The sequence below is a fragment of the Parastagonospora nodorum genome (assembly GCF_000146915.1).
Source record: "Parastagonospora nodorum SN15 chromosome Unknown scaffold_30, whole genome shotgun sequence".
In the NCBI taxonomy this organism is placed as follows: domain Eukaryota; kingdom Fungi; phylum Ascomycota; class Dothideomycetes; order Pleosporales; family Phaeosphaeriaceae; genus Parastagonospora; species Parastagonospora nodorum.
In genome coordinates, this window is record NW_001884578.1 from 116,300 (window position 1) to 143,662 (window position 27,363).

The 27,363-nt window shown below is 52.0% G+C and overlaps 13 protein-coding genes across 13 annotated transcripts; 4 read left to right on the plus strand and 9 right to left on the minus strand.

Moving 5' to 3' along the window:
- Nucleotides 1-590: 590 nt before the first annotated feature.
- On the minus strand, nt 591-1,404 carry SNOG_14143 (hypothetical protein). The gene is made up of 3 exons (XM_001804288.1): nt 1,298-1,404; nt 739-1,070; nt 591-685 (listed from the first exon to the last, which is right to left on the minus strand). Exons 1-3 carry the CDS (start codon nt 1,311-1,313, stop codon nt 644-646), a joined length of 390 nt encoding a protein of 129 aa, XP_001804340.1. The 5' UTR covers nt 1,314-1,404; the 3' UTR covers nt 591-643.
- A 754-nt stretch (nt 1,405-2,158) lies between these two features.
- On the minus strand, nt 2,159-3,774 carry SNOG_14144 (hypothetical protein; the record flags this gene model as incomplete). Its single annotated transcript, XM_001804289.1, has 2 exons — nt 2,159-3,519; nt 3,618-3,774. The coding sequence occupies 2 exons, from the start codon at nt 3,772-3,774 to the stop codon at nt 2,159-2,161; spliced, it is 1,518 nt and encodes a 505-aa protein (XP_001804341.1).
- A 1,100-nt stretch (nt 3,775-4,874) lies between these two features.
- SNOG_14145 (hypothetical protein) lies at nt 4,875-6,670 on the minus strand. Its single transcript, XM_001804290.1, has 2 exons — nt 6,292-6,670; nt 4,875-6,242 (listed from the first exon to the last, which is right to left on the minus strand). The coding sequence occupies exons 1-2, from the start codon at nt 6,565-6,567 to the stop codon at nt 5,064-5,066; spliced, it is 1,455 nt and encodes a 484-aa protein (XP_001804342.1). The 5' UTR covers nt 6,568-6,670; the 3' UTR covers nt 4,875-5,063.
- Nucleotides 6,671-7,176: 506 nt separating this feature from the next.
- SNOG_14146 (hypothetical protein) lies at nt 7,177-7,338 on the minus strand (the record flags this gene model as incomplete). The annotated part of the gene is made up of 2 exons (XM_001804291.1): nt 7,177-7,248; nt 7,297-7,338. The coding sequence occupies 2 exons, from the start codon at nt 7,336-7,338 to the stop codon at nt 7,177-7,179; spliced, it is 114 nt and encodes a 37-aa protein (XP_001804343.1).
- Nucleotides 7,339-7,550: 212 nt separating this feature from the next.
- Nucleotides 7,551-7,947, minus strand: SNOG_14147 (hypothetical protein; the record flags this gene model as incomplete). The annotated part of the gene is made up of 2 exons (XM_001804292.1): nt 7,551-7,789; nt 7,839-7,947. The coding sequence occupies 2 exons, from the start codon at nt 7,945-7,947 to the stop codon at nt 7,551-7,553; spliced, it is 348 nt and encodes a 115-aa protein (XP_001804344.1).
- Nucleotides 7,948-9,562: 1,615 nt separating this feature from the next.
- On the minus strand, nt 9,563-10,897 carry SNOG_14148 (hypothetical protein; the record flags this gene model as incomplete). Its single annotated transcript, XM_001804293.1, has 1 exon — nt 9,563-10,897. The coding sequence occupies one exon, from the start codon at nt 10,895-10,897 to the stop codon at nt 9,563-9,565; it is 1,335 nt and encodes a 444-aa protein (XP_001804345.1).
- A 1,647-nt stretch (nt 10,898-12,544) lies between these two features.
- On the minus strand, nt 12,545-12,681 carry SNOG_14149 (hypothetical protein; the record flags this gene model as incomplete). The annotated part of the gene is made up of 2 exons (XM_001804294.1): nt 12,545-12,598; nt 12,631-12,681. The coding sequence occupies 2 exons, from the start codon at nt 12,679-12,681 to the stop codon at nt 12,545-12,547; spliced, it is 105 nt and encodes a 34-aa protein (XP_001804346.1).
- Nucleotides 12,682-13,353: 672 nt separating this feature from the next.
- SNOG_14150 (hypothetical protein) lies at nt 13,354-15,084 on the plus strand (the record flags this gene model as incomplete). Its single annotated transcript, XM_001804295.1, has 3 exons — nt 13,354-13,687; nt 13,741-13,954; nt 14,014-15,084. 3 exons carry the CDS (start codon nt 13,354-13,356, stop codon nt 15,050-15,052), a joined length of 1,587 nt encoding a protein of 528 aa, XP_001804347.1. The 3' UTR covers nt 15,053-15,084.
- A 1,056-nt stretch (nt 15,085-16,140) lies between these two features.
- On the plus strand, nt 16,141-16,608 carry SNOG_14151 (hypothetical protein; the record flags this gene model as incomplete). The annotated part of the gene is made up of 4 exons (XM_001804296.1): nt 16,141-16,212; nt 16,316-16,371; nt 16,441-16,491; nt 16,554-16,608. The coding sequence occupies 4 exons, from the start codon at nt 16,141-16,143 to the stop codon at nt 16,606-16,608; spliced, it is 234 nt and encodes a 77-aa protein (XP_001804348.1).
- A 3,152-nt stretch (nt 16,609-19,760) lies between these two features.
- On the minus strand, nt 19,761-22,715 carry SNOG_14152 (hypothetical protein; the record flags this gene model as incomplete). Its single annotated transcript, XM_001804297.1, has 2 exons — nt 22,356-22,715; nt 19,761-22,304 (listed from the first exon to the last, which is right to left on the minus strand). Exons 1-2 carry the CDS (start codon nt 22,536-22,538, stop codon nt 19,761-19,763), a joined length of 2,727 nt encoding a protein of 908 aa, XP_001804349.1. The 5' UTR covers nt 22,539-22,715.
- On the plus strand, nt 22,540-22,814 carry SNOG_14153 (hypothetical protein; the record flags this gene model as incomplete). Its single annotated transcript, XM_001804298.1, has 2 exons — nt 22,540-22,608; nt 22,707-22,814. The coding sequence occupies 2 exons, from the start codon at nt 22,540-22,542 to the stop codon at nt 22,812-22,814; spliced, it is 177 nt and encodes a 58-aa protein (XP_001804350.1).
- A 519-nt stretch (nt 22,815-23,333) lies between these two features.
- Nucleotides 23,334-23,763, minus strand: SNOG_14154 (hypothetical protein; the record flags this gene model as incomplete). Its single annotated transcript, XM_001804299.1, has 2 exons — nt 23,334-23,370; nt 23,507-23,763. The coding sequence occupies 2 exons, from the start codon at nt 23,761-23,763 to the stop codon at nt 23,334-23,336; spliced, it is 294 nt and encodes a 97-aa protein (XP_001804351.1).
- Nucleotides 23,764-24,849: 1,086 nt separating this feature from the next.
- On the plus strand, nt 24,850-26,409 carry SNOG_14155 (hypothetical protein; the record flags this gene model as incomplete). Its single annotated transcript, XM_001804300.1, has 5 exons — nt 24,850-25,016; nt 25,069-25,210; nt 25,258-25,681; nt 25,740-26,264; nt 26,318-26,409. 5 exons carry the CDS (start codon nt 24,850-24,852, stop codon nt 26,407-26,409), a joined length of 1,350 nt encoding a protein of 449 aa, XP_001804352.1.
- Nucleotides 26,410-27,363: the final 954 nt, after the last annotated feature.

Below are 27,363 nucleotides of genomic sequence, written 5' to 3' on the forward strand. Positions count from 1 at the left end.
TTGTCGCAGCTTTGCTCTGTGACGGGAATGTACCAAGGTTTTAACGCTGGCTCGTCCTGGCCGGACTCTACACTTCTGGGAGATTTGCGTACGATAGTCACTGTGAAGGCGTGGGACCTTGGAAATATCCAGAAAGCGAAGTCGTTTCACCCATTCTTCAGCCTCCTTTCGGTCAGCCTGGTGAGCTTGCACGCGAATCAGCTTGCTGCGGAAGGCTTCGATTTATCATCGAATATCTGTCCCGAAAGTCTTGTGGAGGTCATTTTTCATAATTATAGGCTGCAGTCGCTGCAATCGAGGGCTGTTGGAAAGGAAAGACAACGAGATGGAAGCAACGCATCCGCGCCAATCAGCGCGATTTGGATGGGCGCGAAAGCACGTGCACCATCGTTCTCTCGAGAAATGGATGTGCATGAAGCCAAATGATTGAATTTTGCAGACAAACGCGTTGTATGGTAAATTCGCTATTGCTGACCACATCGCACGATATTATCCTACCTCAATACGGCCCCGCGACAGTCTTGGAAGCCCTCTACAGCACACGAGTACACGATAGAAAAGGGAAGGACGTCTCACGAGTGACAATGGCGCAATATAGATGCCAGAAACCATCAAACTTTCTATTCAATACATAACAACCAACCTACAACTTCGCCCCAGTCTGCGCCTTCTTCAATATCGGCTCCTAGCACACTCGTTAGCAAACCCCACAACCTCCACCCTTCTCCATCAACATACCATCTTAGTAGCCTTCATAACGTCACCCTTAACCTTCAACTTGCCGCTCATAAACAGCTTCTGTGCATTCGCTTTGCCCTGCACGAGCTTGCCAAAGTCGGCATCGCTCAGCTGCAGCGTGACAGCCGCCTTCTTGCCCTCGGGCGCGACGCCCTTGCCGACGGTGCCGCTCTCCTTGAGATCAATGTACCATGAGTCGGTGTTGCCCGCGCTGTTCTTGAGTGTGAAGGCGAAGATGGCGCCGCCCTTCTTGATGGCGTCTTTGCGGTCGGCGTCGGAGGAGGAGAGGGAGCGCGCAATCTCGTCAAAGGCCGCGGAGGCAGGGAATTCGTCTGGATGAGTAGGTTAGCTGGGGTTGTGCGTGGTTGTATGGCGATCTGCGGCTACACGGGCGAGGATGGAGGTAGTGATCATTGTTCGTGCTGGCGGTGAAGGCGAAGATGTGTTGCAAAGCAACCATCGCAACGCGCCCCAATGGCTGGATGAAACAGCTCAAAGAAGCTTCATCTCGCGGCTTCGCGATCTCCGGTCGCCTAACAAAGATGACGAAACTACTCACCGGACTTGAGAGACATTATGAAGCTATTATCGATGTGCAGAAGCAAATGATAGACAAACAGACGATGACAAGAGATGTGATATACAGAGAGAAAGAACACAGGAAGCTAAACGATCTAGAGTATTTGAAGCAAATCCGAGGCTTGTGACAGTGATGATGTCGGAATCCGGGGAAAGCGTGCGCGCATGTGAATGCCAGCATACCAAGGCGCTAGCAACAAGCCGAGGCACTCCATCGCACTATGCCCAACAGAGACATCACGAGGACAGACTTCCTTCACGATCCATGCGTGCCTCGCGCAGATCAATCGTTGCAGCTCGTGGGCCATTCAGATTGCATATCGAGATCTTGGAGCCGAGGCGTAGACATCTTGCGATGTGAGGATACTCTTCGAACATGTAGTAAGGTCCTTCGTTAAACTTTGGGCAAGTATCTTTGGGAATTGTTCTACAAGCAATGCAGCGTCCATCAACGTCGTCAGACGGGCAGTAGTAATACATGCGCATCACCATCAACAAAGCGTCAGTGTGCATATAAAGGCTAGCGATCAATGTAGAAGTAACAAATGAGATTCATTGAAATGATCGTGGAGACTATACTACATGCTACTCATAGTCATAAGACATCATCATATATACATGCTTCGTCGTAAGTAACATAATCATGAAAGACAAAAGAAAAGAAAAGGAAAAACGGCCGTTCCGTCCCGTTCGTCATAAAAGAGCGTAGTCGTCGTGTCGTACAAAAAAGAAACAGAAAAGTCCTACCCAGAAAAAGAATGCGCCATTCCCTGGGGTATCAGAACATGACAGCAAGTGCGGAGTCGACGCCAAAAAAAACAACACCCTCATCACAATCAACTTACTTCCACCCCGACAGCCTCGAGCTCAAAAACCTCTTGACATGCTCCCCGCCAAACCCGCTCCTCTTGCCCCCCTTCCCACCCAACCACCTGCTTAAATGACTCCTGCTACCTCCACTGACTTCCTCAATCGCCCCCTCCACCTCCTCCATCAACGTGCCCATGATGCGCGGCTCCGCATCCACGGGACTAAGCATAATCGGCACATCCATGACCTCCTCCTGATTGCGCTTCCAGCTGTCATTCCCCGCAATGAGCGTAAGCGGCTCGAGGGCGGCGTCCCAATCCCCTTCGCGCAGCTTGACGTCTTCAAAGGTGAACTGCGTGAGGGAGCGGCGGTGGACATGGATAAAAGCCGCGATCTGGCTGGAATCCATGAGCGCGTTTTCCAACTCCATGGTCTTGAGGCGCGGGAACTTGAGTGCGCGCGGGCCGGAGCGTTGGCTCGGGTGCAGCATCGATTGGTCTTCACACGGCAACATGCAGGGTTCTTGGTCGAGGGAGAGAGGGGATGGCCCGCGCGTGCCTTTCCAGCGGAAAAATAAACTGCGTAGGCTCCGGCTGAGAGTGCGCAGGTAGGCGTGCAGGACGCGCAGGTGTTCGAGGGATTGCGCGCGCGTGCGTGGAGAGCAGTTTGTCAGAGGGATCGACTCCATGCATATCGACAGGTGGCGGATTTGGCCCCAGCGCTTGGAGGTCGAGGATGTGCTGCCGAAGCCGAGCATGGGGTGGAGATACAGCAGGCCGCCGGGGTGAATGGGGTGCAGGGAGAGGGAGGAGAGGGTGTACAGTGGTGCGCGCTCGATGGCGATGCGCAGGGATATTAACGCGTAGTCTACTGCGCTGCGGCAGTTTCGCGGGGCGGAGAGGAAGCCTGGACAGGAGATTTTCAAATGGGAGAGGTTCGTGAGGGAGGAGAAGGCTGAGATGAAGGCGAGCACATTTGTGGCGGCGTGGAAGAGAGGGGGGTATTGTTTTACGAGCAGGTCTTGCATTTCCCAGGAGCCGTATTTGGGGGCTTTGTCTTTTGCAGGGCTATTTTGAATTTGGGGCTCGTAGGTGAACTTCTTCTCCTCGCCAGTGATTGGGTCAATTATTGGTGGCAGGAAGGTCTCGGAGCTGTGTGGCATGTGGAAGGTGAAGGTCTTGACATTGTGGCCTATCCTTGACAGCGCCTCGACGCGCGCTGGCTTGGAGAAGGTCGAAGTTTTGAAGGTGGATGTGATGCTCTCAAAGAGTTGTGGCGCAGCGCGTGATGAGAAATCATGGCAGACCAGACGCAGACTGGCAAGGTCCTCGGATTCCAGGTGGTCAAGTAGATTGTCGCGACATGAGTCGTTCAGCCAGAAGCGCAAGAAGACTGAGCTCGTTGAAAGGACCAAGTTGCAGATGGGGCTGTTGGAGTGTGTTGCTTCGCATTGTCAATATCAAGTGCAGCATGCGCAAGAGGTATCTTACATCGTCCATCAATCGTAGTCGCAGGCGTCAATGGGATCTCGCCAAACAGCAACTTCGAGCTCGTACGCGACACCGAAGTCGCCGCGCTGGCATAGCTACTGTGGCTCTCTCCCGAGTAAGATCGCTTCAGCGACGGTGGATGTCGTTGTGAGTGCATATTCGCTGATTATTCGTCGCATTCAAGTTCAATTGTTCGTAATCGTAAAAGGTTATCGTTATCGTCGCAATGTCAAATCGCATACAGAAGATTCGTTCAAGTAAAAGGTGTTTCGTTTCAAAAGATCCAGAATCAATAATAGACAAACCTCAGGAACACCCTCTATACCCCCATATGCGAACCGCCGTCTAGCGTCGCCACCTCACACGTGCGACGCAAGTGTGAGTCAAACATCCTCTCGCCGTAACCCAGCCAGTTCCCGCATGGGAAATCCAAACTGGTCTGCATTTGGCCAGAGTATTGAAGAGAAAACACGACCATATCGCGGTGGGAGAGCGTGTCTTTATGGTGTTTGACGCGACGATTCGACCAAGTCGTCAAAGTGGGGCTGCAGCCTGGAGCCGGCGTGAAACACATGCCCGCACCGAGCCAATGGGATGCGAACCTGCGCGGGATGGTGCATGTGTCTCGTGCAGTAGCTTGAAGGTGCCGGTGGCTGGGCGCGAGGACTGGCGGTCAGCGTCCGGAGCGTCGCGTGTGAGAGCGGGACCTAACGCGTCGTGCCTTTTTGTGCGTTGCTGGAGCGAGTCGCGATTGGAACAATAACAACAATTGCATAGCTTCGCGTCTGTTTGAGATGCACGTCTGAAGAGGCGGCGTTGCCGTTTCGAAACAAAGTTATCGATAGGTACCCGGCCCACGAGGCGCGTGCCATGTGGCTGAAGCATGAATATCAACACCAGATTGATATCGTGAAGTCTGATGACTCATACAAGCCTTCACAACAACGCGATTCCTTGCGACCACAACACAAACACCAGCGCGTCTCTCAGAAGCAGACTCGCGACTTCTTGGCAACCCTCTCACGCGTTAAATCCCGCACCTGCATCCATGGTATTTTGCCGCGCCTTTGACCGGTGACGGGGACCGGTACAACCCCTCCACGCTGCGAACATGAAGACATAGCGCACATTGGGCGAGAGATGCATATAGTTGTTTTGCATGAACGCTTGAAACATTATCATGATTGGATATCCTCCGCCGTGTCCTTCGTTGTGCATGTTTCGTCTTCATCCCCACAAGACGTACTCGTAAGACTATTAAATATGTATATTGATTGGAAGGAAAATGCTTTCGTACTCGACACTGTGCTGCACATCTCCGCCTCCAGCCTTCCAGCCTTCCCCATTGCTGCCCAAACTGCATGGTAATCTGGATGTGTGTCAGACTCCCTTGCGCCTCGCCACCCGTCGCGTCTCTGTTTACCCTTCTCACACGCGATCTACCCCTCATCGCCTCTTCTCGTCAGAAAAGCGAGGCGCGCCTTCGGGTGCAGGAGGTGGTTGGTAACTCCCTCTGTACCCATTGATCGGTGGCAGATCCTGCCCAATCGCCTCTTCGTAGCTCGGAGGTGCATCTTCATGACCCGCGTCTGACGGTGGATGAGCCGGTTGACCGGGAGACGCGTTGAATCCACCTGAAAAGCCGCCGTGAGTCGGCGTAGTAGGCGTCGGCACTGCCTGTGAGTGCGAATAAGGCGGCACGCTCAGCGAAGGCTTGCTTTCGCCGGTGCGAGCCGCTTCGAGCAGCGCCTTGGGCGGCGCGATGCCGGAGTAGACCTTGACTGGGAGTCGGAGCGGGAGTACGACGAGCTGGTCCTCGCCGTGCTTGTAGCTGCCATAGCCAACGCCAATGCGTATCTCGAGCTCGTAGTGCCTAGCTAGGTTGCAGATGGCGAAGGTGGGAGGCACGGTATTGGGGATGGGCTTTCCGCTCCAGTACTCTGGGTTGATGGGTATCTCGGTGTCTACTGGGTCTGAGGGCGAGCCAATGGGTATCGCCATGTTGCTGAAGGAGCATAGAATCCAACTGTTTGACTCTGTCCGCGACACTTCGTGAGCGCGCACTTTGGTGTAGCCTATCAGCTCGATCTGGAGCATCTGAAGGTAGACATTCTTGGAGCGCTCGCTGACATTCTTCAACAGCAGTCGCAGAGGTATATCCTGGTTGCTTGTGAGGATCGCTGGATTCGGTAGGCGCGCATCAATCGAGATACGAGGAGGCACGCTTCCGGGCAAGGTCGGTGATGGCGGCACACTGCCTGACGAGTCCTTCTTGTCAAATAAGCCTGGCTTCTTTACAGCTGCCACACTGGGCGCATTCTCTATGAATTGATGTTGTCGCCTCGCATATGCCTCGCCATCGGTCCTCTCCGGCCGTGGAGGCTCAATCGGGAGCATTGTGAAGTTTGCAATGGACCTCGGATTCTCTTTGAAGAACTGCGGTCGGTTGACTGTGACCTTGACAAAGTACTTGATCTCCGCCTCGCCCGGAAAGCCTGCTAGGGAGGGTGGCAGTGTAGTCTTCATGTGGTGTGTCGCGGCTCTGGCAAACTCGGGCAGCGCATTGGAGAAGGAAACGTTGGAGATGGGACTGTTCGCCTGCTGACATTGGGTGTTGAGGGGTATCTGTCTCCGTGTTAGACATGCGCGCATGATTGTGGCCATCGCGACTTACCTTGAAAGAAAACGGGTATTCATATTGACCGTTGTTGATCGCAAAACTGGCTTTTGGATTTGCCGCAAGCTCTTCTGGGTGCACATTCGTCGGGAACAGGGTCTGCGTCTTGTAGAGAAACTTGTGCACTTCAAGGACGGGTCGCTGCTTGTCCGGCCTGGAGGGGTGTATGGGCGCAAGCAACCGCGTCTTGGACTCGCCCTCGAGCTTCACAACGATGCTGCTGATGTTTGTGGGATTCGGCACCCCGCAGCACCACCTTTCCCTGGATGACATCGAGATTGGTGTAGTGCTCGTGCGGGTGCTGCAGGGCAATGGAGACGTTCATTTTGTGGTTCAAAGGCGCCGTGGCCTTGTCGGGCTGCTGTGTGCTATGGGAACGGGTACTGGTAGTGTCTGTGGAGGTGGAGCGACATGTCACGGTTTTATCCAAGAACTTCTTGTCCGATTGATGCAAGCCTTTCCGCGCACGAAACTTGTCCCTGATTGAGGTGGCTCAGCCGGCAGTACGCGTGTCAACAGTCATGAAGCGTCTGCAGTCGCGGGCTGAGAAAGCTGTCACGTTCGGCACGGTTCGGAAAACTGCTTTTCAGGTCCCCGCAGACGTCATTACGGTTGTTGGGCACCGCTTCCCGACACCAAATGCCAAATACTGGCCACGGCAATTATCATTGCCTGGACATTTTATTGTTGCGAATTGTCCGGAGCCGCCTGACTTCCCAAAACAAATTCCGAAAATACTCGCATCCTGGAACAGCATCATCCAAAACGGTGTGACGGGTCTGCACAGCCACCAGCCACAGCCGCAATATCCGTGCAAAGCACTCTTCGCGCCCCGTTCTACTGGGCGCAACGCTCCCTTGGTAAGGCTGACACCATGATGCTTTACGCGTCCTGTACTTCCGATGGAGCCAAAATCCATCCCGAAGACTCACAGTCCTTCCTTGGCCAACATATCTGTGACCTTGTCAGCGCTGAAGACAGACCTTGTGCGAAGCTACTTACCACATATGTCGAGGTAGAACGCGATAGCATTGAAGCTGCCATGATTAGTATAGGTCATGAGGGTTCGACATGTTCAAATCGTACTTGCGCTTGCTCCCCGTGAGTGACCATAACCACCACTTTAGGCGATTCGTCCAGTTGATGAGGTCGAGATGGCTGACCCCGATCAATGTGCCCTTGTAATCACCCCACTGGCTCGATTGTATGCTAAGCAACGTCAACAGGAGAACGACAAGGACATGGATCGGCATCCCTCACCTGACTAATCCATCGTTGAGTCCTTCGGTGCGTTTGACGATCGCGTGCGATGCCGCAAAGACGGACCAGCTGTTGGGCTCAAGAGAGGCGCCGTACGAGTAGTACTTGACGTCTCCTATGTCAGGTGTTCGCGGGTTGAAGCTCTCTGCCATGTACTTCTGCGTGAGTTGCGAGAACGCGCCTGTTTCGAAGCCGAAGTATTCCATCACTTTGTAGATGCGCTTGATCCGCCGAGCTACCGTGAAGTCAGATTATACATCCCGATCTGTCGGTGAGGAACATACGGCCGATTGTGTCGAACATGTAGTCTGCAAACGCAGAGCCCCTGTGTGGTGACGCTATGGTGGTCAAGGACAGGATCTTGAAGTCGGTCGGGCGAAGGCGGCTGATCATGTATCGAGAGTCGAGGCCCCTGTGATAGTTAGAACGAAGTGTGGTGTTAGGCCAGATCCAAATTACCCCTACGTTCAAGTCAGCACATGTACTCCTCTTTCATCAGATCCACTCATACCATGCTATGTCTGCCAGTCGTTAGCCATCTCAATATCTACCCGCAAATGTAATCGACCTACGCGATGATGTTGACCTGTTTTCCCTTCGCCTTCTGCGCAATGCTTTCAGCCAACTTGGCTGCTCGAGCCTCAATGCTCCCACTCGGCGGAACAGCTGCCACAATAACCTCGATCCCATTATGCGACAGCGCCTCGGTTATGCCACGCCAGTATTGCAGCCCCGGAAGAAAGTGTCCCGCGAGCCGAAGTTCGTCGAAGCCTAGCAGGCCATGCGCGAGGATGATGGTGTGTTTCTAAGCATCTGAGCGACGATTTTGGTTGTCCTAAGACGGCGAACATACCGGTGTGTCTACATCATGTCAGCAACAGCCCTACCCTTAGATCCGTCAAAGTGAACATACCATATTTCTCTCTCATCTCCGCAAACTCATCCGTGATCCTGCGCCCAAACTCATCGAGCCGCGGGTCTTCCCGGCGCCATTGCGTGCTGCTGAAGAAGCGCGGGGCAGGCCATTTCTGGCGCGTAAGAGGTATGGATGAGCGAAATGTCGCTCGGGCACAGATTCGTATCATGGGGTGTTGCGCATCGTATGGGACTGTGCAAGAGGCGTGAAACTTCAGAGTTCGCGCGCGTCGCGGTGACGTAACCGAGGGCTACGCGAGTTCACATGCAACTCAACTGACACTCACGATGAGAGAGCATGGAACTTCTCGAAGAACTTTTGTTCTTTTTCAGATAGTCAATATGGATGGTCTAATGGGAGATCTTCGCACATTTGTATTTGTGTCCATTGTTCGTCGATTATATTGCGACTAGGGTCTTATGAAGGTTACTTACCTACTCAGCCTCGGACAAGTCTCCCCAAGACGGAATTGCAGCAAGAAATGATGCATGGGCGAGTAAGTCTCTCACCTCTGAAGTGCATCAGCATACACCTCTAGGTTCCTGCATAAACCTCGACCACTTTCTCCCCACCATTTCAATACCCCATCTTTACGGCCACCCTCTGCACAACTACGGCACTCGCCGTCTGGTCGATAAGTAATCGATCGACATCTTCAATCGTAAGACTACTGCCAGATCAACTAGTGTACAGTAGTATATATATATGCATAGTATCTGCAGTACAAAAGTACAACATGAATTTTGTCCATGCATTAGTAGGCAGGCTTTAGTATGCATGGGAGGTAGTCAGAGGGAGGCTTAGTGTACGTGAAAGGAAATATTGGGGGCTGATAGATTGTGCAGTGGGATTTCGTGCGGGGGTGGGTGGATGTCCGAGAGAAAAAGTGTTGAAGACAATGCTATTAGCTTTAGAAATACCTATATGAAATGCCCCTAAGACGAAATGCCATAGCCACCACTCAGCAGCCTGGATAGGGAAGAAAGGGTATCAAAGGAAAAGCCCAAGCGAATGCACTCATATGCCCGCTGCCATCATCCAATGTGTCCTCCGAGTGAGTCCTGCACCAAACAAGAAACCGACCCATCCCTCTCACACAACAGTAAAATGCCGCTGCGGTGAATTATCCAACTGAGTCATATCCTGAATCTCCGGAAACCAATGTCCAAACAGCGCCTCCGCATCCTCGCTCATCTCATCCCCACGATCCTCTGGACTACAGTCATAGCACTCGAATCGACCCACTCGGCGGTACGTATTACCTTCCACCGATTTGAGCACGAGACCGATAATAGAGGAGCGATACGTCATGCTAATCAACACACAAACAAGCCGTTCGCCATCCTCCAGCCTATCTTCGCCTCGCGGAGGCACGATATCCGGCGTGAAATCCACCGCGATGCGATTCCTCACCAGCGTGTATGTTTCTTGCTGTGCCTCAGAAACCACACGCAAAGTAACCTCCGCAACCATCGCCGCCGACAGACTCAGCGGCTCCCCCTGAATCGGCGACCAGGCACTCGCGCGCTTCCCCTTGGACCCAAACGACGCGCGACAAGCGAGATCCATCGCCGTCGCGTTGTCGCAAAAGATAGGCGAGCCTTCGCACGACGCCCACGACCACGTTGGTATGTCTTGTCCGTCCATGGGGATTGGGCGTCGGCACTTGGCGCTGTCGGTGGGATACCAGAGGAGGCTTAGGGTGCTGAAGGTCCATTGGCCAGCTATGTAGCCGGACTGCATTGCGGGGGAGAGGGCTTTTGCGATGCTGGCGATAGCTGTCAAGCGCTCGTCGTAGGTCATGTTTCGCGCGGTGAATTCGGTGATGATGTAGCTCCAGAGTTGCAGGGCGTCTTCTCGTTTCTGCAAGAGGTCGATGGAGCCGCTCGCAGTGTTAGTGCCAGCGATCTGGGATGTCATGCTGTCCGTTCTACGATCAGCTTGGTTGCTGTTAGCATTTGCTGGTGGACGAGTGCTTGCTTCGTATATGATGCGGCTGAACTCTTGCTTGATTGAGTCGGTTGCGCGGGAGTCGAAGAGCTTATCGTCGATCCGGCCGCACTCGCAGTTGTAGCCTTCTCGGCATTCCAGAATCATCTCAGATTTCGTGAAGTGCAGTACGCGTGGTGACAATAGTCGTTCGGTGTAGGCCCACGCGCGTTTGAGCAGTGGTGTGTGCAGGTTCGCGCCCTCGGACATATTGAACGGAAGCTCCCATTCGTTCATATGAGAACCTTCATCGAATGGGCCCTTGAAGCTGTAGTGGCTCGGCTGTTCTCGTACATATACCTTGGAGAGTTGCCCCTTGTTGTCTGTCGCTTGTATCTTAAACGCTTGTGACTTCGGAGGAAACAATGGCTGTGTACTACTGTCCGTAGTCGATGTCGCTGCTATCGTCAAGAATGCGTTACCAAAGACCTCGTCCATTCTGACCGATTCTTCCAACTTGGCTTGCTCATCGTCTTGTATGAGGCATAGTGAATCAACCCACAAATACCGAACTTTTATCGCTCTTGTGAATAGCACTGCTTCTTGAAGTGTTTTCGACAATGCCGACCAAGCAATGCCTTTAAGATGCGATTTGAGATTTTCTTTCGTGGTTTTCAGCCCCTTCCCCATACCCCAAACATGAGATAGGGCGACATATTCGCCATGTTCATATCCTTGCTCGTCATCGTCCCATTGCGACTCTTTCAACACGACGCTTTTCGAGTCAGGGCCGAGCAGCACGTCCAGGACCCGTTTTGGCAATGGTTTTGGTTTTGACTGCCGACATCTGGAATGTTTTGATACACAATGATTGATCATACTTCGCGCCGTCGACAAGCCGGCGTCTTGCAGCGGATATTCTGAAATGGGACTCCCTCGTCCAATTGCGGAGAAACTGGATTGCCCATCTAAGCATGTCAGCATATTAATTCCTGCTCAGCTGACGACGCCACCTCCTAGGCCACGCGTTACGTGGCTTCAAACTGGCAAATATCGTCTGTTCAAACCGGGGTCCAGGTATATCTTACCTCCATCTGTGAAGTACTCGAGTTTGAGATCCGGATAGCAAACATGCTCATGCTGGTCGTCTTCGGAACCATCGTTGTGCGCATCTTGCTCCTTCCATCGAACTTCGACTGAAAGATGATCTTGATTTGTCTGCCTTGTTGATGCGAAGCTTTCCGCTCTTATCCGGATTCTATCTTCTTCGATGCCGGAAAATCGTCCATGATGTAGTAAAATTCCATTGAGCAATAACGCACAAGCTTTGCAGCTGGTTGCGCTGGTTCGAAGGTTTGGTAGCGATGTGTTCACCAGTTGTAGCGTGTCGATATCGATGTCTAGAGAGGTTTCGAGTGCCTTGGGATGATTCTGTAGACCTTGACACGTGTCGCAAACAGATACCATGGCGTAAAGTAGTCGAGTATTGTGACGCTCGTTAATGGACTGTGACGTGGTGCGAGCCGTGGAGGGGTAATCGCGATGTTGATGCGAAGGTGTGAACGTCACAGCGGGGCAGTCGAGGCAGCGACTGATGACCAGCAAGTGTAGCTTAGCTGCAGAAACTTGAGACTGCTCAAATCAGCGAAGACTGGCACAAAGCAGCGCAATTATGCAAGCAAAAAGGAACAGCGCAGCTTCCAGGCCTTTCAATGCAACCTATGGGAGATAGTCGCCCCCATACCAGACCTTCCCGAACCGATCAAGCGGATCGTACCCCGGGATGTGGGCCCGCTGCGGATTGAGAAGCGATATGCGTCGCATACCTACAAAGAGTCAGACAGCTCGTGCCTTGTCAAGGTCGTTTTAGATGTCACAGGATTGCCACCAGAACTTGGTTTTTCTCTGCGCGCGCTGAGACGTTGCTGCAAAAGCTCAATCCCAATAGCGACGTGCATGCAAAAGCCAAACCCGACCAAGAAGAGATCGAAGATCTAGCGTCTTGGGCTACATGTACGAAGCCTATCTCCCGACGCGTGGGCAAGCTCACCCGCCTTCCTGGGTCACTCTTGAGAGACATCAACATCGTCATTGGAGCGATTCGTGGACTTGCAAATCCTGTAAAGCTGTCCGAGACAGTTTCCTTCATCGGTAGAGATCCGAACATCGGAGCTGGGTTTGGGGCTTCTGGGCTTGCGACTTCAGCCAGTCATAATCGGTCTGCAACATACATTTTCAAATCTCGGAATCTGTGAAGAGCCCTCGTCACACAAACAAGCCATCTTCAGCACCTTTGTGATTGTTTGGATCTGGAGGATCGGAGCTTAGCGTCGTAGGGCGGTATGACCAAATTACTACACAGTGATTTGCTGTGGCATTCTTCATTCGCCTAATCGGTCCCCATTCGATGACCAATTATCTGATAGAGAATTATCTGGTCTTGCCACGCGGCTTCTCATGTGGCGATGAGAATAGGACATTGCGATTAGCATGCTAGAATGTGTCCGCTCGACATGTCCTTAGCGTTGCGACGCTGGAACGGATTCCTTATTTTCGTATAGACCATCATTTTCATCGGTGTAAAATTGTATCTGGAGACCTCATGGTACAATTAGCATGTCAGTAAGTGATCCAGAGCGAAGAAATTTTCACACGAAAGCCAGCATGCTGAGACGTGGTGTGCTGGCACTCTCATACACCCTTTCGTTGATAAAAAACTCCCGCCGGAAAAAGGAGGGAGCCTGGCGATATCAATTTATTGGTCCGAAGTGTATGTTTTTTAGATCTCGAGATCTGTCCGGGCATCAGAGTGCTACACGTGCAACTCCACATGGGGCTAGATACCCCGCTCCATTGGGCTCGGAGCTATTCCACTTTGGCCCCACAATTAGAGATTGATACAAACAACATTTCCAACAGCTACAATCAATTCTCTATTTCCGTGCATCACCAAAATGGTGAATGCCATCGATGCCCTACGAAAGCAGATCGCGTCATGCGAAAGCACACTTGAAGATCTTCGCCAACAGCTGGCTGAAGCTGAGCACACCCAACAACAACAGGAGAAGGTTCTACGGCAGAAGCCGGCGCTTTCGCATGATCCCCTTGACCATGATATGAACTTTGGAGTACCCGATGATTTCAGGTCTGAAGTCTTTGCAGTGCTTGAGCAAGAGCATGTAGCACGCGAGGCCGAAGGAACGTCGCACATGACGAGATGGCCACTCGACAAGCATGAATATAAGAGATATGGACGGCAGCTGATCATGCCTGAAATAGGCCTACAAGGTTGGAAATTATGAAAGGGTTTAGCCAATCAGTATACTAACAAAGATGCTCAGGTCAACTTTGTCTGAAGAAAGCTCGAGTTCTTGTCGTAGGGGTCGGTGGCTTAGGATGCCCAGCTGCAGCATACTTGGTCGGAGCCGGGGTAGGCACTCTAGGGCTAGTCGACGGCGATACCGTAGAAGAGTCAAATCTTCACCGACAAATCTTACACTCCACCGCCAGAGTTGGCATGAGCAAAGTTGAAAGCGCAATGGTGGCTCTGAGTTCGTGAGTATGCTTCAAGCGTTTGACACGTACAGAAGCATGCCGTTGCTAACCCTACATAGATTAAACCCCAACGTCAAGCTTGTACCACATGTAGCGAGACTCACACCAGAAACCGCCATCTCCACCTTCGAGAAGTACGACCTAGTCTTGGATTGTACTGATACACCAGCGTCACGCTATCTGATCTCAGACACGTGTGTCCTGTTACGGAAACGCCTTATCTCAGCATCTGCGCTGCGAATTGATGGCCAACTCATGGTTCTTAACAATCCACCATCGGCTCCTGGAGATCCAAGTGGTGGTCCATGCTATCGATGTGTATTTCCAAAGCCACCACCTCCCGAATCCGTTGTGTCGTGCGGCGAGGGCGGAATATTAGGACCTGTTGTGGGTGTAATGGGCGTTCTACAGGCCCTCGAAGCCATCAAAGTCCTCACCCAGCAGCCTTCACGCGGAGCTACAATCGACCCACCCACCTTGCTCATCTTTTCCGCTTACTCTCAGCCAATGTTCCGGTCAATCCGCTTGCGCTCACGGAAGCCCAAGTGCGCTGCATGCTCCTCACAGTCCACGATATCGGCTGAAGCATTGCAATCTGGAAGTCTGGACTATGTGCAGTTCTGTGGGAGTGTAAATCCCGTCACTGCGCTTACACCGCAGGAGCGGATATCTCCCGAAAACTATTCGAAACTCCGATCAGGCGTCAATCCTTTCACTGGCACTGTTTCAAGTAAGGACAACCACATCTTGATCGATACTCGGGAGAGAGTGCAGTTCGAACTTGCAAACATTGACGGCTCGGTGAACATCCCCTTCGCTACCATCGCCGCAACAGCAAGACCGACCTTGGACGCGTCGAGTCCAGGAAGCGGACAGGACCACCACATGAGTGGTGATGAACATGATTGGGTCGCGCAACTCAGGCAAACAGAAAAGCCAATCTTTGTGGTATGCAGGCAAGGCAACGACTCGCAGCTGTCAGTCCGCAAAATGAAAGAGCTCGGCTTGGATTATGGTGGGAAGAGATTCATTGGCGATATTCGAGGCGGCCTGGAAGCTTGGCGGAAGAGCGTCGATGCAGAATTTCCGGACTACTAGTTACGATGAAATAGTAACAGTATACCAGAGTGACCTTCAGTTCACCTTGCAAAGCTCAGTGTAGGGCTAAAGTCGATAGGCATACAGTCAGATGCTTCGCACCTTTGCAATGAGGCTCACATTCGATTTCATTATCGTTTCGATTATTTGCTCTGGTGGAACTACTTGGTTGGTTGCGAACCATGGACAGTACGGCTAGTCAGACCCAAACTGCCATGATACTTGTCATCAAAAAGAGGTGTGATTGCCGTGAGATTGAGCAGGTGGGAAGCCATGGACAGGTAGACGAACGAGCAAAACTTGTTGGCACGAAAAGTCGGAGCAGGGGGGGGGCTATCCTGCCATGGGCATGGAGACGAATCAAGCGTTGACTGATCTCCATCAAGGAGTGGTAGATTGTATTGGAGAGGCGTAATGGCATCAGCTTAGCATGGTCGCATTCAACTCCTCATTGCCTTAATCGAGACAAAGTACTTGAAGTTCAGAACGCGAGTAAGACCTTCGAGCAAGAACTCTTGAGCTGGCAAAGATCTTCGCCACGGGGTTCCTGGTAGAATGCTGATTACACCGCTCTGAAGGTCTCCTGCCCGTATTGGACTGATGTCCTTATTCCATGACACTGTAGCAAGGCGAAAACTGCCAAGCTGACTGTACCACATAGTGCTTGTACTACCATCACGACTATCTCAGTGGCTGTACCAGATAATGAAGGAGAAGTGTATGTAGACCTTGTGTGCTGTCTCATCTATGCGACTCTCAAACCCGACGACCCGGAGTTATGCAGCGTAACATTGACAGACGTTTTTCAAGAATGTCACGAGATACCTGGAAGCATCGGTGTGTAGGGCTGATGCGGTGTGGAATCAACGTCAGTTTTGGTTGGTCGTGTTCATGCATCAGCAGCCTCGTCTCGGCAGTTATAGATGGAGATACTTTGGTACAATTCCTAACGTGTGTATATATATCGACGTCTGTTCCGACAAATTATCTTTCCAAAATCCTATCATCAACTCACCCAGTTTGACGGATCCAATCACGACATACATCTTCTCCAACTTCCCAACTTCCCAACTATCGAACTCGTAAACATGAGGCTCATTGTCTTCTTCGGCGTCGTCACCAGCCTGCTCCCATCGGTCATTGCTGTGTGTTGCAAACAGGTATGCAACGACAAATGCGCCGACGGAACCGGAAAAACTCCATGCTGCGCGCACGGAGGATGCAACATTTTCTGTTGTAATTGCGATGGCGGATGCCGCACAGGCAGTTACCACTGCGGACGCGACTCCGTTTTTGAACGGGCTGCCGACACAGATTCTGTCAGCGTAGCGTTCGCGGAGGCTGACAAAGATGGTGCCGGAAACCTTACCATGACTAATTACCTCGAGTACATGGGTGTGGACGAAGGAAACCCAGATGTGGGTCGAGTGGTTCAAGTCGTAAGTACCCACACGGATAGAGTATGTGAAACATTCGACAACTCGTTGCTGACCATATCAAGGCACGACACGAACAATGACGGTGTGATCACTGTTGACGAAGCTGCTAAGCAGTGATCTTTGGTACTGAGGCAGGAGCTACGATCTCATGTTATGGGACTCTTTGTGACGGAGCAGCAGATGTACAAAGAAGGATCGGTGGCCTATGCTGGTAAAAGGACACTCTTTGAACAACGCGCTATGTCGGAATGGGCTATGTAGAGAAAAGAACCACACTCATTTTGCTATCATCTCAAAGCCTGTTCAAAGGCTTGCTTAACAGCTCGAACACAAAAGCTTCTTCAAGTGCCTTCGCTGTTTGCGCCAAATGTACCAATGTCTTCAATTCAGTAAAGAAAATCTGGCAAGGGCTCCCATTCGAATCTGTATTGACAACTTGTATCTGGTCCTGGTAGGATTGCAGGGCTTTGGGGAGGGTATGCAACTCCATTGTGGCATGTGAAGAACTTCCGTTGCGTCTCAGTGGTGACAGGGCCGCATTTGCCAACACGGCAGGAACCCTGTCAGTCGTTCATATGCAGTCAAAAGCGAAATCGAGCACCGCATGTCCTGTGCAACTGACCTCGCACGTGCAGATTCCAATCAAGTGGGAAGTGCCTCGTGTTGTCTTGGTTTCCTTATGGACGAAACTCGAAACGTATAACATTGCATACAATACTTTTGAGGCTTTCGACGGTGTGTATTTGTACAAGCTCATGTTCCAAATAGTTGAGTGCGGCAGTTGGTGGGCTTCGCAGATGTTTAATGCATCGAGATGGGTACAATCATGTGTGGATGTGGACATAGTCTCGGCGTCCAAGCAGATGCTTTCAAAAGATTATGCTGCCTAGTCGCTCCCGTGTGAATTCGACATCCACGAGGCGAAGGAGAGCGTACACTTGGTCCAGAGGTATGGAGCAATGCATGGCACTGAATGCGTCGAACTGCCACTCAAATCGGCGCACAGCTGAGTTCTTCCGACAGCTTTGCATTTCCAGCATTGCAGATCTTTCTGGCTTCTGGAAGTCGCCGCTCTTGTCAAGGCGTTGCCCAAAAGTGTTGCCAAGAAACATTCCAGAAACATTCCAGTGCTCAGCAAGCCAGTCCAGGGCATTCTCTCTTTGCCTGCCAACAATTATAGATCTTGCGCAAGCAAAAATTCTTGTACGATCTGGAAGACTGTTACTACATGTACCAAACGTGTTTTCGGGAACGCCCTATTCACATGCGGCGAAAGTACTCCATCTGGCCCATCGCATGCAGTTGACGTGGAAGGAATTTAGCCTTCCTTTTCTGTCAGAGAGGGCATCATTCGTTCCTTCATATCATTGTGGAAGAGATACAGGTAGGCATCAATGTTGTCCTGGCCTGACCAACAGTACACTGCTTGCGCACTGCCATAGATCTTGCCCATGGCCCGTACCTGGCGTGACGTTTTGTGAGGGCATCAATCCACATCACACAACGTTGCTACATGCTTGCAAGAAGTTATAGAGGTTATGTTGCACCTGAATAGGTGCCCCGTTCAGGACGATTCGTCTGGTAGGTGTAAGCGGGGTACGAACGTAGGAGCCGGCGGTCAAGATTTGTTCGTTTATTGATCCATTCAACAAGTTGCACTGAATGGCGGCTGTATTGGTAAGGCTGGGCGGGATATGTAACAGGCGAAAGTTGTTTGCCCTAGCTGATAGTGAGTATGTGAACCATACATTCGCAGCATTCTTTACTGGCGCGAAAGCGATATCGGAACTAGCGACGCCTTCCGCTATGTTTTCGAATTGCAACAGTGGAACAGCCTGAATAATGCTTGCAAGGAGCCGGAAATAGGGAGTTTGAGCGGAGGCCGGCAGTTGTAGCTGGCTGTGTGCTGCTTCGCATACCTGCGCATGCTGCGCCCAGCACCAAAATTTACCTTCTTCTCTCTTCTTCCACAAGACCGTATCTGATATTCGAACAAAACGATTTTACCTTTATGTCAGTCTTCCGAGCAACAGGAACGCCATGCCAGGACGCGGATGGTGTAATTAGAGGCTGAAACTTCGCCGACTGAAGCCTGAGGCTGGACAGATATTCGTCCACTTAGGCAGCAGCAAAGATATTTCTGGCTTCTCGAAGAGTCTCGGAAGTGTGCCCTACACATGACAAGTCATCGGCAAAGTCGTAGGCAAGGTCTTGCTGAAATTTGACGCTACCGATCGTGGCTTTTCCTTCTCAGCTGCTGACTGGATCAGAGCGGGGATGCTCCCGGGTAATTGTTGTTCTTCTTTCCGTGGCGCCTCAGCCTGTGGTGGGTGTCTCACCTTAGTCAACGCACGAGTGCATTAAAACGACGTCTAGAATTCAGTGTTCCATATCTCCAGCAAAAGAGTAAAACTACGCAGTGTCGCTTCGGGGACCGGCTTTGCAAGGAGACGTCAACTTTTTGCAAGCTTTCCATTCGGTCTGTTTGGTGAATTTGCTGCCGCTTTGTGGCAGAATGCCAGCCGCCACCGAACACAAGCGGTTGCTTCTTCGAGGCTGTATAGTGCGCGGGGTTGCTGCGATGACGGAAGAGGAAAGTTACACAACAGCAGAGATATGAAATAGATAGAGAAAAGAAAACTAGAACGCGCCAAATACTTATAAAGGTGAGTCCCGCGCTGCGATAGTGTTACCTCAGTGTGGCAGCTTCGCGAAGTCGATCGTAGGGCCGAACATCGCATCGCATCTCGTGATTTTTACAACGCTGAGATCTACACACCATCTGGCCAGCGGTGTCTTCGCTAATGATTGCGGGATGTGGTTGTTTAACCGTTGATCTTTGAGCTTGTGGCTGCGATGTTCTCAGCTGAGGGCGCGAAACTAGTGCCACCCAGATTCGACGTCATGGCCCCTCGCCCTCGTCCTGCCCTCTTTGTCACATTCCAAGCAACACCAAACAATCGCATTATGTCGCACAAAGCGATGCCGACCACGCGCACCGCGACAACTGCACCTCGACCACACACAGTCGGAATACACACAAGGTGTCGGAAGTCATGTGCACGCGCAATAGGAAATTTCGGAACGGAAGGTACGTTGAATATGTGTATTTTGTGTATTAAGTAAGTCATTAACAAATCTTTTAGTCTATCGCGACAAATGATATCGTCCGGGTATACCATGTTTTGTGTCCTAACAATGCGCGCCATCGCTACATTATAACGCCATGCCAACCAAATGCATCAGAAGAAAGAAAAGTAAAAGAGAGTCTAGTAGTTAAACACAGTCAGGGACGGGTTCAGTACGATGGGCATCAGAGAGTGCATGATGATAGTGACTGCCCACGGTAGGACACTGGTCAGACCAACAATCTCCCAGCCGTGTGGGGCGAAGTTGCCCAAGTAGATCATGGCGCCGACCATGGCGAACATGAACAGGTACATCCACTTGAAGCGCTTCCAGATCTTTGGCAGTTCGGCGAAGAAGTTGGAGTTGTCCTTTTCCTTTGCGGTCGCACCCCAGCTCATGTTGATGGAGAACATGTGAGACAAGATGGCCAGGAGGATGTGGAACGAAACACCGCCGAAGAAGAAGCAGAAGAACGGCATCCACTTGAGGTTCTCGAAGAAGGCGCCAAGCAGCGAAGCATCGCCAATGCGGTACCGCAGGATAGCGAAGCAGACGTTCGACAGACCGTTGAAGACGATGAGGAGAATGATGAAGACTTTCCAAGACTCGACGTAGTACTTGTCGAGGTCACCGTTGAGCCAACCGACGAGGAAGTAGTTGAGGCATCCTAGAGGAACGGCAGAAGCAATAGCGTAGTAAGAGAAGATGTAGCCGCAGATGGAGATCTTTGACGAGAGTTGGAGCTTGGAGAACATGAAAGTGCGGAAGAGTTTGGTGAAGGGACCCTTCCAGAGCCAGGTGCGCATAGGGTTGAAGACGAGTTCGTTGCAGCCGTAAGCATACTTCTCCCAGCGATCAAGCTCATCGAAGATGGACAGAGACACACCCTCCTTGAAACCACGGCCGTGGTAAGAGGCGAGACGGACGATGTTTCCGGCGATTTGCAGACGAAGGGCGATATCGAAATCCTCAGAGACGTGGCTCTCGGACCAGAAGCAGATGTAACCGTCTTCCTCAGGCGGGTTACCGACGGATTGAACAGCTTGCCAGCGCAAGAAAGCGTTATGACCGACGAAAGGTGCAACTTCACCGCTGCCGACTGAGAATCGAATGGCAGTGTAGACAAGGTTGGTGAAGTAGGTGATACCGTTCTCGAAGTAATCCCAGGATACCTGCATGACGCCAGTGGCGTGCTGGACAATCGCAACTTCCGGAGACAGGAACATCTCGGCAGCGCCATACATGAGGCAGTCTTCGGGAACAATGGTGTCAGAGTCGACGATGAGAATAAACTCTCCCATTCGGATGTTACCGCCGGCCTTAGCACGAGGATCGGCGTTGAGGATAGTCTGGAGTGCCTGCTGGTACAGCGTGTCCTCTTGCTCCTCTGAGATTGAGAGTTGACCCTTCTCGTACATGTCGTTGATGAGGCTCACGAGTTCGTCTTCCACGCGGTTGGAGATGTTGAGGGCGAAGTTCATGTTGGAAGCCTTCTTGAACTTGCCGCGGCGAACAAAGCCTTCGTGGTTGTGCTTGGGGCGCGAAACCCAGCCGATGTTGTTGTTGACATAGAACTCCATGAACTTGGCGTTGTCTTCTTCAGATCGGATGGCCATTCCGTCATCGTTGATGAAAATGCGAGCAGTTCCGCCACGCGACTCGTAGTAAGAGATGGCTGCTTGAAGCGAGGCTACAGTGGGCTTGACGACACCCTCGAGCGATTCAGTGTAAATGGGCATCTGGATGGTGATGGGGGGCGGCGTGAAGCCCTGGGAGCGTGCAAGAGCTAAGTTCGGCTTGATAGCTGAGTGGAAACGGCTGTTGGTCTTGACACCAGTGATGGGACCAAGCGCCTGGAAGAGGTTACCGAAGACGACGATGACGAAGTAGAGACCGAGACAGAGCCAGAGAGGCATTGTCAGGATGAGTAGCAGACGGGGATAGAAGTGGTCAGTCATGGTCTGCAGCGCAATGGAGCTGCCACCAACTCCGATGACCAGAATCGTGATGAGGGCTATGGCGAGCCCGACAAAGATGGAGCTTGTGAAGATGAGGGGTCTTGCCAACGACTCTTTGGCCATTCCGCTCTCGAGCTTCTCCGGATCGGCGTCGACTTCCTCAACGTCAACATCCATATCCTTGCCCTTGGCCTCCGGGACGATATCCATGGCTGAGCCATCGATTGTTGAGTTGGCGCTCGAATGCACGACGCTGTCCCAGCCTCCGAATGGAGACTTTGTTGTTCCCCAAACCAGCGCAAGTATCCTCGACTCGATCTCCATCGCTTGTGAGAGGATTGAACCGAGCTCGTCGTGCCATACAAGTAACACGCGCTCCTGGCGAACAAGTGCGGCATACTGGAACTTCTTGATGTTGATGGAAGCTGCGATGTCTGCCATGGACTCGTATATCTGGATCTGGGATCCGTTCTGGAACATGAGCTCGGTCTCGTGTGACTCCAGTACGTCGAAAATGGCTTGTGTGCCGTCGGTGGCCATTGTCAGGGCGACGCCTGGGTTGATCCGCGTGACGGCGCCGAGCAGATCTCGGTCAATGTTCTGTGGCTCTGTGACATACTCTCCAAGGCCTTTTCGGATCAAGACACCTTCGCAGATATGAGGCGAAGCTGGGCCAGCGGTCATCCATCGCATGGACGATGCCTTTGCATAAAGATGCTTGATGATCTATGAGGTGTTAGCGACATGATGTACTCGGTGAAGAGTTTTGGAACATACTGCTCGGTATCTTGAGTCCTCATCGATCTTCATTGTGTAAGGGCGAGACACGCGGCTGCTTGGTGTCATGACTCCAGATGGTGTGTCGAATTGGATGCTATCAGTGGTGCTGCCAGCCATGGAAGGTCGCCCCGAAGAGCTGACCGACCTGTGGGCATGGTTGTTGCCTTCAGTCGAAGACATGATGACAGAGGAGTACGATGACAAGGGTTCGTGTCGATTAAGTAAATCGATTAACGATTATGACGGCAAGGTATGTCTTTAAGCGAATGATGGTGCTGAAGACTGACAACCAAGGAGTGGGATCGACAGTTGCCTTAGTCAGGGAATACGACAACTGAAGAGATGAAGTTGAAGGATGAAGATGGGAAAGACCCCGGGCCAGCAACAAAGTTTATCAACTCAGGAGCATTTGCTGGCATCAGACCAGACCCCCACCCAAGCGAGCAAAAGTTGTAAGCCACCGAACTCTACGACGATGACAAAATCCACAAGCGATCCGCGCCATACTAAGTTTGGAAAGTTGATGGTCTGGTCCGACAGTTCAAACAGGATTGTCGGCTCGTGGAGAAGGTTTCAAGCCGTGAGTACTCACGACTAGTCAGTCTCAACAGCTTAGGCACCTAGTCTGGTCGATCTCGAAGGACGCCAGGTCCACCGGACAAGCGTTGACTCTATTGTTATCGCTGTCAATGCATGTCCAAATTGCCAAGTCGCGTCGAGGCCCTTCGTGTTGGGATTGCAGAAGATGCTGAGCTAGGATCAACATGTCACAATAGTCTCGCCCTATTGGTTTCATCTACGGGAGCTGGAAAACCGATATCAGTTTACGACCAGGTTGCTGCAGCTAAGCTCACACCATGCCTGATTAGCCGCCCGCATCGTGCATCTGCCCTGAATCGGGCATCATGGTACGACGATACGGTATCCCAAAGGGGCAGATAGTGGACGAAAATGCAGGGCTTGGCGGACTCGGCCTCAGCAGCATGGTGCAGTAGCGTGGACAGAAATTCTTCTATCAAACGTCTAGTCAACGGCACCACGCATGTGCTTGTTGTAAGCCAGCCACACCAGTCCCTGGCAGTCTCGGCCGGAGGTACCACTACCTCCATGACGTCCGGACAAGAAGATAGGGTGTAGCAGAGACGTACCTGCAGCTGCATGTGCTAGTTGGGATGGACGATAATCCAAGTGAGGAAAGACGGCTGGCGAGGACGAACGAATCAGACAGCGCCGGGCAGCCGAGGGGGCGACCGGGATTACAGATTGCGAAGGATGCTTCGACGCCACGTCTCTGGACCTGCATGACTGCGGTCGAGAAGTTGTACTCGCCGACATGCACAGCAGCCACTGCATATTCCAGCGTCTGACGTGGGTGCAGCTTGATGGGTGTGGCTGCAGGATCCATCAGGTTGGAGATGGACAAGGAGACTGGCCCATCAGCCACGAACCAAGTCCTGAAGTTGGTTCCTGGAAGTCGGGCTGGCGTAGCGTCACTTGTATCTAGCTGCGTCAACTATTTACGGGCCCGCAAGAAAGCGATTGACCTCACGGTGGGCGAGTCAGCAGGAGTTCTCCGGGCATGACATTTCAGCGGGAATGGCGCTGGGACGGACTGCCGGTGTCTGGACTGAACGGCGCTAGCGCGGCGCCGCGGTAACGGCTATATTTGCGAGAACCTTATCGACGTCAGGCTGATAACGATAGAATCAGGAGTTGCAAGCTGCAGAAGCGAGGCAGGCAATATCTCAGCCGTCCATGGGGAAATTCGCATCAGCCAGCCACGCTGCGTGCGACGAGGCAATCTACGCACGAGAACGTGGGTCGGTATCACAGCCACGCGAGGGTTCCGAAGATCTGCTCACGGGCACTAGCGGGCGGATCCCCTGTGCTTGCGAGTCTCCCGCTATGCCCTGGCCTACCAAGAACAGAAAAGTCCAGGTTGCCATGCAGCAAAAACACGCTCGCTGCTCGCTTTCGCTCTTGATTTCCCAGACAGGCACTAAGCGTGCCGAGGCCAGACCCAGGCACGCTGCCCGTGAGGCTATCTGGAATCAATGCTGGCCCTGTCTTAGCGCCCCCCACCCAATACTCTTTGGGACGCTATCACTCCGATCGCAGCGCTATCACATTCTGACCACCTGCACGGCGCGACCGGGATGAAACCAGCCTGCTCCTGGGGCGTGCAGAGGCACGAAAATCGTCTGGCCGGTGGCGTTGGACTCGCCTGTTGAGGTCTAAATCGAGCTCAACACGGCAAGCTGCTGAGTTGAGGCGCGACTATAGCTCACTTGTGCCTTCTTTGTCCCGAGAAGGCAATTTAGCTTCGCCAGGTTGCCAGCGCGATCGCGTTGCTCTCAAGTTCTCAACAGACGGCTCCCTCGCTGTACATTTCAGTTTATATCATCGCAATTTAGTCCTGGGAACATCGAGAACACGATCATCGTCCACCCACCCTCGACCCCCCGGTAATCCAAGTGAACCTTATCACACCATGACTTCCGCCGACCACCAATATGGTGCATCCACTGGCAGCTACCTGCCTCGCCAGCCATCTGCTCTTTCTATCAGTTCAGCAGCCATAGGAGGAACCAGCACTCCAAGCGAGTTCCATTCGAGAAGACAGCCACGTGTATTCAAGAGCTACCGGTTACAGGGAGAGTACGTTGACTTCGCTCCTTGCAATGTGATCATGAGCTGACCGCCTGGCCAGTTACGTGCAGCCATGGGCCGACGACAAGAGAATGAACAGGACCAAGATTGGCAACTACATCGTTTGGGGTTTCATTGCCCTCGGACTTGTCGCCAGCGGGTACATCATATATCTTGGTACAAAAGAAGCGAGCATTCCACCTGTATGTTGCACATCTCATGTCACAACCGACTACTAACGCCATGCTAGCAATGTCTGATCATGGAGGACCACTTCGAGTCCATAAACAGTGATAATTGGGGTTACGAGGTTCAAACCGGTGGCTACGGCAATGGCGAGTTTGACTGGACGACAAACGACCCAAAGAACAGCTTTGTTGATGCTGAAGGACTGCACATTGTCCCAACCCTTACCGTCGAATCTACCAGTATCACCGAGGAGCAGCTCCTGAACGACTACACACTCAACATTACCAAATCAGATGGTGATGGCTCATGCACATCAAGCGACGTCCTAAAAGCCTGCGGTGTTAGATCGAACTCGACTATCGGCACTATTATCCCACCTGTGCGATCTGCTCGCATGACCACCAAGGGCAAGAAGAGTATCAAATATGGGCGCGTAGAGATTGTTGCAAAGATGGCCAAGGGTGATTGGCTATGGCCCGCGCTGTGTAAGTTCTCCTCGCCTGCAGCTTATACATTCTATGAATACATACTAACAAAAGTTAGGGATGATGCCCGAAGACGACGCATACGGCGTGTGGCCTCGCTCCGGAGAAATCGATATCGCCGAGTTCCGTGGCAATGACTACCACTATCCTGAGGGCCGCGACTTTGTGTCTTCCACCCTCCACTGGGGACCCTCATACCAGCACGATGCCTACAAGGAGACACATGGTACTCGTTTCTTGCGCCGCAAGGATTTTAGCTCCGACTTCCACGTCTTTGGTCTTGAGTGGACCGAAGATTACCTCTTCATGTACCTGGATAGCCGCCTTAAGCAGGTCACCTACACCAAATTCAGTGAGAAGAAGCTTCTTTGGGATCGGGGTGGTTTCTCTACCATGACCACAGAGAACGGCACACTTTACGACAACCCGTGGAAGAAGGGCGGCAAGAATGCTCCATTCGATCAGAAGTTCTACCTCATTCTCAACGTCGCTGTCGGTGCGCAAAATGGCTGGTTCTGGGACGGTAAAGGCGGAAAGCCTTGGGTCGACGGCAGCGACTTCGCCGCCAGAGATTTTTGGAAGGGTATGCATATTTCCAACCCACTTCTTTGAGCATCAAACTAACTGTCTTTACAGCCAAGGACGACTGGCTCCCAACTTGGGGCGAGGGCAACGACCGCGGCATGACTGTCAAGTCTGTCAAGATGTGGCAGCATGGCAAATGCTAGACTAGCATTCACAGTTTCATTATTTCATGCATAAAAGATTTTAATACGGACTAGTCATACACATACTGGTTCAAAAGGGGAAATGTACAATTGTAGAGGATCACACGAACTGGGAGTATATACCATTGGGCGTTTGGGAGGCCACGCCGTCGCCATAGAGATAATTCAGCACTTTACGAATCATTCACAATTGTCTTTGCTTTTTCCCTGCACATAAGCTGTCGATCAAGATGCACGCACGCGCAAACACTATCGATACAACTTCTCGGACATGACCGAGCGAGATAAACGAGAAGTCGCATACTGCACGACTCGAATGTCGCAATAACAATATCGTTCCACAAAACGGATAACACGACACATGCAACTCTTCCAAGAAAACCAACAATCCGCCAACCCTTGAAATTACAAGGACCAGGGCTGTGATGCAAAAAAACACCACTTGTTGTCAATCCCAGCAGAAACTTACAGCACACTTACACCTGCAAGCTTTTGCGCGCCAAACCTAGTTTTTTCATTGCCTCGTATTGTTATCAGTGTGCATTGCATCTCGGACATTCTCCACTCATGCCGGCAGAGGTTGAGATGGGGTGATTCGAAGCGATTTGCGATCTCCGTTCTCCACTTGTGCAGATTGCAGAGATTGAGATGCGGCTTAGTATTGTGAGGCTGAAAAATTGAAAGCCGCATGCCGCCGCTGCGGTGCGAGAAAGTGACAGCGCGTGCAGCCAACGCCGGCCATTCCGCAACGACACGACCCTCCGGAGACACGAAACGCCGTGCGGGCTCCTACTCGCAAATCGCAACAGCGCAGTAGAGTCTGGATTTTCCAGGGATCAGACGGGCCTTCTACCAGCCGGTACCGTGCCTTGCCCTTGCCCTTGCCCTTGCCGCTGTCACTTCCAACCCCACCAGCATCCCGACCAAACTTCTGTGCTTCGCTCTCCAGATTTT

Excerpts from the sequence above, each read along its gene's own strand:
- SNOG_14143 (XM_001804288.1), bottom strand. Across the intron at positions 686-738 it reads TTATGAAGGCTACTAAGATG|GAGCCGATATTGAAGAAGGC; the intron begins GTATGTTGATGG and ends CGAGTGTGCTAG.
- SNOG_14145 (XM_001804290.1), bottom strand. The coding sequence starts at position 6,567 with ATGTCATCCAGGGAAAGGTGGTGCTGCGGGGTGCCGAATCCCACAAAC. Across the intron at positions 6,243-6,291 it reads AATACCCGTTTTCTTTCAAG|ATACCCCTCAACACCCAATG; the intron begins GTAAGTCGCGAT and ends ACACGGAGACAG.